We start from the raw sequence: 6,643 nt of genomic DNA, 5'->3' as shown, positions 1-6,643 counted from the left end.
GAGACCCCTATTGTATCCACCGAGCTATCCTCTAGTTCAAGTTCAACCTCCTGGGGTAGTGGTTTGGTGAGATCCACGACAACTTTAACATCCACCGAATTGATAGATGTGAACGGCTTGTAGCTTAGCGGCTCTCCTATCGCTCCCGCTATGTAGCTTATCCCTTCTCGTGTGAGCAAATGGAGAGGAACATGTCGTAACTATACCCAGAGTGGTGCTGATTTTAGAGACGGTGGCTCTCGTGCAAATTCCACAGCCCATTCCCAGACAAAGAAGGCATGGTTCCCCACATGCCACAACTCCTGTTCCAACACAGCCTCGCGTATGCGGGTAGAGTGGATACGCACTAACTACGCATTTCCTGTGAGTTTGTGGATTTCTAATCTTCTTTCTTTTCCCCAAAGGTAATTCAGGACAGCATACACCTTCGGCATTCTCGAAACACTCCCGAAAAACGAACAGACAACATAATCTTTGTGTTCCCGGATTCCAGCCTCAATCACAGAGTTCGGGATTTTAACCCGCATCTTTCCAGTTTCTGAAACCGTCGGCTCACCTAGCCTGGTGAGATTCTAACTTGGACCCCTGACTTTGCTTACCCAGGATGGCCTTGGTAGTTCACGGCTCTTCGCAGTGCTGCGTTGTTCACCTATCTTGGTAATCAATGGACTGTACTCCGTGCGTGGGATCTCGGACTGCGGTGGGGCTTTCTCCTGCGGCTCGTTCACTGCAGAGGTAGAGGAGACAGTGGCTATAGGATTTGTCGTCTTCTTCGCAGGCATGGTAGGCGTCGCCTTGGTTTGTATCGGTTGGGGGTAGCTTCGGATTCTGGCGGAGGAGGCTTCGTCGTCGTGGGCTAGGTCCGGTTTGGGGGAGAGATGAACCAGATCTAGAGCAGCTGGGTTAAGGAGTTTCGTCGACGAGGTTGCCGCCGGTAGTGGGGGGATCTGCTTATCCCTAATTCGGGCAGACATTCGGCGATTTGGAGCTAGGGACGTCACCGCCGGTGGTAGCGGCTGCAGCGATTCGGAGGTGGATAAGTCAGGTGACGGGAGATGGGAGGGGTTCGGTTGGGTTTTCCGCTTCCCCATCGGGGACGGCGGTGACTGGGTAGTCTTGATCTCGTGGTTGGCCAGGAGAATCGCACTACTCTCTCTCTCTCTCTCTCTCTCTCTCTCTCTCTCTCTCTCTCTCTCTCTCTCTCTCTCTCTCTCTCTCTCTCTCTCTCTCGGGATATAGCAAAAATGCCCTTAAAATGCTATCCTTGCTTCATAGAGTACCCTTCAAAAAATAAATCTAAAAAAAATAAAATCTGAAATGGAGTAAAGACATATATATCCCTGAATTTTAAATGAAAGACCAAAAGGACCATTACTTTTCGATTAAAAAAATACCTAACTTTTTGAAATTAAAAAAACGCTCTCTCTCTTCTTCGGTAAACTCTCTCTCCGTGCAGTCCTCTCTCTCTCTCCGTGCAGTCCTCTCTCTCTCTCTTGCAATATTTCGAAAACTCTCTCTCTCTCTCTTGCGCGATTTCTGTTTCGAAATTTTCAGAAAATTGAACCCATTTTCCTTGCAATTTTGGTATCTCTCCATGGATCCAAGAACACATATGCCTTCTGCTTCGTCTTCATCTGCGTCTCAGGCCGATTCATCGCCTTCATCGTCGGAGAAAGATCTCCCATTAGAAACGGTAGGTTTGTCTACATCTTCTTCTCCGTTTTTTTCTTCTATGACCTGATCCTGGAGTAAAATCATTAAACTTGTTGTATGATTTGGGATTTCAAAATAGGAATTTAGGGTTTAGGGATTTCGAAATTGAAAATTAAAGTTTTGGGATTTCTGAATATAAAGTTAGGGTTTTGTATTTTGAAATATATAATTTGGGTTTTAGGAATTCGAAATAGAAAGTTAGAGTATGGGTGTGGGATTTCGGAATACCTCAGCAAGTTTAATGATTTCCTTAGTCGCAAGGTCATGTGGGTCACAGGTCACATGAGTGACAGAGATTTATATGGTAATAGTATAATAGAACTCACAACACCGCACACGAGTCACACGGGTCACAGGTCACGGATCACATAGGTCACAGGTCACATGAACCACGGGTCCCAGGTCACAGGTCACAAAGATCACAATGATGAACAATTATTTTATTTTGCAGCTTCCATTTGTTTACAAATTCGAAGACATTCAGTTTTCTTCGAAGATCAATACGAAGTGTTATCCGTATGAGACATTGAAGACGCTTAAAGAAATACTGACACAGGATGAATGGACATACTTCGAGAAAGAATCACAGTTCCAACATCTATTTCATGCGCAATGGGATCCCCAGCTAAAGATGGCACCTGCGGGAGTTCTCATTAACCGCTCTGTTAAAGCGGAAGACGAGAAGGAATTGTGGTTCGTGCTCAATGGTGTGTCCGTGAGGTACTCAATCATTGAGCATGCACTTATATGTGGTTTGAAGTGTGGGAAATATCCAGAAGGATGGGAGAGCTTGAAAAAGAGTGAGTTCAGGAAAAAGACTTCCGGACGTAAGAAGGTTTGTTTGAATGATGTGGTGGAGAAATTGAGATATATGTCACCCCAGAGGGCAGCAGATCGTAAGAGATTGGCTATTGTATGCTTGATGGTCGGAATCTTGGATCATGCCCTGTCATCCGAACAAATCAGCCATGATTTGTTCGACATGGTTGATGATTTACGTTGCTGTGAACGATTTTCGTGGGGTCGATACATTTTTGATCGAATAGTTGATCAAGTGCGAAAAAGTCTCGGTGCGAAACCAAAGACAAAATGGCATTGCCCGGGGTTTATAATCCCTCTGATGGTAAGTTATTTATTAAATTACGAGTAAATTATTTGAAAGTTGGATTGATTTGATTAGCTTTTTTATGTTGCAGTTGTTGCCTTTTGAGTGCATTGAAAGCTTGGGTGCCAACGGGTGGTATACAGATGTTTCAGGTGCAGACCCAAGCTGTCCTAGAATGTGCAAGAGGGTAATCAAACCCGGGCTTAGATGGACCTTCCCTGCTGTAATGGAAAAGATTGGAATTGAATCACAGGTACGGGTCACGGGTCACGGGTCACGGGTCACGGGTCACGGGTCACATGAGTCACATGGGTCACACATGTCAAAAGTAACATTTTTTTTTTATTTCAGGGTATTAAAAGTATTCTACAAGTGGGAAAGGATGAAGAAGCACTTCTGTATGATCTGGAGGATTACAAGGGAAGTAGTGATCCAAAGATCAGTGTATGGATGCAACATTTGCAGTTGAATCCGCAAAGTATCTGTTGGGATAGCATCCGTGAGCTTGATGCCAGATGCAGAGGTTCTTTGAAAAAGGGAAAAGCTAAGATAGTTGAAGAAGATGATGATGAAGTAGAAGAAGAACAAGAAGAACAAGAAGAGAATCAAGAAGAAGAGACTCGGGTTGAGGGTGAACCTCCAAGAATGCGAGGATCCACAGTTTCAAAAGTGGATGCATTAGAGAAGTTCATTAAACAGGAGATCAGTGCATCCGAGGCCAGGATCATTGATCACATGGGTCAAGCGATCCAAGCATCTGAGACGAGGTTAATTACTTGTCTAAAAGATATTCTGAAACAGTCTGGTCATTTCTCTGCGAACTATTCGTATAGAGTGCAACATAGGAATGATGAAGTGTGGGGGGACACTGCAACTTCTAAAGACCATGCTGGAGAAACGGATGTTTTTATGGATGTCCCTCAAACTGGGAATGTTGATGTGGATCTCCGTGAAACTGTTGAGAAAGGTGACAAGGTTGCCGATGATGATGTGGATCTCCCTCAAGCTTTTGAGCAGGGTTCTAAGGCTGACAATGCTGATGTGGATATCCCTCAAGCTTGTGACGAGGGTTCTAAGGGTGGGAATGATGATGTGGATATGCCTCAAGCTTGTGACGAGGGTTCTAAAAGTGGGAATGATGATGTGGATATCCCTCAAGCTTGTGAGGAGGGTTCTAAGGGTGGGAATGATGATGTGGATCTCCCTCAAGCTTGTGAGGAGGGTTTAGTGGTTGGGATTGTTGATTTGAATCTGCCTCAACCTGAAACCCCAAAGGAAGTCCTTCAGGCAGTCCCATCTGAAACCCCAAAGGAAGTCCCTCAAGCAGAAGGTAACTCTAGCTCTGAAACTTCACCACTCAGATTTCGTTTGAAAAGAAAACAAAGACAAGGGCCGGCAAAAAGAAGTCGATACGTTGAACCAGAATCGAGTGAACCCCCTGCAAAGAATAAACGTTACAAGACACTTGTCAGAGGTAGAGGAAGAACGGGAAGGGGGAGAGGAAGTAGTAGGCGTACACAACAGCAGGAAGAACCAAAGAAACCGGAATCAGAAGGCGAAGAAGCTGAGGTTGCATACTTTGTCTGGCAACCTGAAGGAGTTAATGGTGACAACCTCGAAAGGACGGCATCCTTTCTTTCATCGTCCACTCTAAAAGCGAGTATTCTTTGGAAATTTATGAATATGCCCCGAGAGAAAAGGATATGGAAGTCTAAGTTGAATGCAACTAGAGATTCAAAGTTTTTTGAAACTATTTTGGAGAGCGAGAAATGGCTCACAGATGAGGTAAAGCTCCATTAAATAGGTCACGGGTCATACGGGTCATCTCTAACATGTTTTTGTTTTTCTTTGACAGCATATAGAAGAGGCATTGTGTGCGTTTCGGTGCAACTATTTGAAGTACTCCAGTAGAACCGTGCTCTCTAACTGTTGCATATGTGATCTATACTTCTCGGAGACCATCATGCGGTGGGAAGAGAGTGGGAACTTGTCCAAGCTGAGTTGTCTTGAGAAATACTTCTCCGGTAAACGCCCAATTGGAGGAGGTGTACGTAAGCCGTTGCAGAAGTATGATGTTCTTCTAACTGTTGTGAACATCCCTTCACCCGCAGACCCCAAGATTCCCTATCATAGGGTTGCCATTAAAGTGGATTTCAGGGACAAAGTACTTAAGGTATACAACTGTCAACCGAGACTACTGGAGAACATGGATAAGGTTGCTAATAAGTTAGCAGTGGATTTCAGGGACAAAGTACTTAAGGTATACAACTGTCAACCGAGACTACTGGAGAACATGGATAAGGTTGCTAATAAGTTAGCTATTCTCATACCGCATGCATACGTCCTTGCTAAGACGAAATTGTTTCGTAAAGGGGATTTGCTTGAGGTTCAGTACAAGATTGGACTTCATGAAAATGCAACAGGTTCTGATTCTGGTGTCTATGCTGCAAAATACGTGGAGGGAATAATGTTGAACAAGGCAGCAGAATTCATGTCGATATGCGATGGGACCATACCAATGATCCGTGAAAAATTGGCTATCGATATATTTTGTAATGGTAAATTTGTATGAACTGACCCGTTATTTATTGTGAACCCTTTCGTAGTTTGTAAACTTAGTGATTGTAAACTCTTTCGTATTTTGGATTATACTTTGACTTGGAAATATTTCAAGAAAAAAAAACATAAGTCCAATGGATCACGCGGGTCACAAAGGTCAACGATCACATATTTTAACACTTTAAAATCGAGATTTGACCGTGTTTTATAAGTGCCACTGAGTCACGGGTCACATGGGTCACATGGGTCACGGGTCACGGATGAGTCACATGGGTCACATAGGTCACATGGGTCGAATTGATCGAATTAGTGATTTGGCATGGTTATGCAGTGATTAATCATGGATTTTAACATTAATAACAACTTTAAAATCATGTTCATTTCAATTTTCATATTCAAATCGCTCATCCAAATGTAATCCATAAGTGATACTAGTGTTTCATGACAACTTATGAACAAATTGTACTAATGTTCATATAACTCTTACTTTTGTTAACGAATTTAACTTGCAGATACCATATTATCATTGTAAAACATCATATAACCCATTTTAACACTTTAAAATCGAGATTTGACCGTGTTTTATAAGTGCCACTGAGTCACGGGTCACATGGGTCACATGGGTCACGGGTCACGGATGAGTCACATGGGTCACATAGGTCACATGGGTCGAATTGATCGAATTAGTGATTTGGCATGGTTATGCAGTGATTAATCATGGATTTTAACATTAATAACAACTTTAAAATCATGTTCATTTCAATTTTCATATTCAAATCGCTCATCCAAATGTAATCCATAAGTGATACTAGTGTTTCATGACAACTTATGAACAAATTGTACTAATGTTCATATAACTCTTACTTTTGTTAACGAATTTAACTTGCAGATACCATATTATCATTGTAAAACATCATATAACCCATTTTAACACTTTAAAATCGAGATTTGACCGTGTTTTATAAGTGCCACCATCATGGACATGGTTTATGGAAAGATTGAAAGATGCAATACCAGATGGACCTGATGTCGTTGTGTTATCCGATCGGCATAGAAGCATAATTAAGGCTGTTAGAGAAGTGTACAAGGAAGCTGGACACGGTTTTTGTGTAAGACACATCGCACAAAATATAAAAGTTAAGGTTAATAAAGGTGTGGGAAGAAAGAGTAATAGAGGTGAATCTGTCGCTTCACTATTCTACAAATGCGCAGAAGCTTACACGCTCAACGAGTTTGAAGAGCGGTTTAATGATTTGAAAGTCAGGT

At 42.7% G+C, this 6,643-nt stretch overlaps 1 protein-coding gene across 1 annotated transcript; it reads left to right on the top strand.

The window, feature by feature from the left end:
* Positions 1-1,491: 1,491 nt before the first annotated feature.
* On the top strand, positions 1,492-5,485 carry LOC104810514 (uncharacterized protein At3g43530-like). The gene is made up of 6 exons (XM_010536847.1): positions 1,492-1,693; positions 2,165-2,836; positions 2,910-3,071; positions 3,170-4,603; positions 4,674-5,033; positions 5,121-5,485. The coding sequence occupies exons 1-6, from the start codon at positions 1,595-1,597 to the stop codon at positions 5,388-5,390; spliced, it is 2,997 nt and encodes a 998-aa protein (XP_010535149.1). The 5' UTR covers positions 1,492-1,594; the 3' UTR covers positions 5,391-5,485.
* Positions 5,486-6,643: the final 1,158 nt, after the last annotated feature.

The sequence above is a fragment of the Tarenaya hassleriana genome, unplaced genomic scaffold (assembly GCF_000463585.1).
Source record: "Tarenaya hassleriana unplaced genomic scaffold, ASM46358v1 Cleome18, whole genome shotgun sequence".
Lineage (NCBI taxonomy): Eukaryota > Viridiplantae > Streptophyta > Magnoliopsida > Brassicales > Cleomaceae > Tarenaya > Tarenaya hassleriana.
This window is presented reverse-complemented; position numbering and strand designations above follow the sequence as displayed.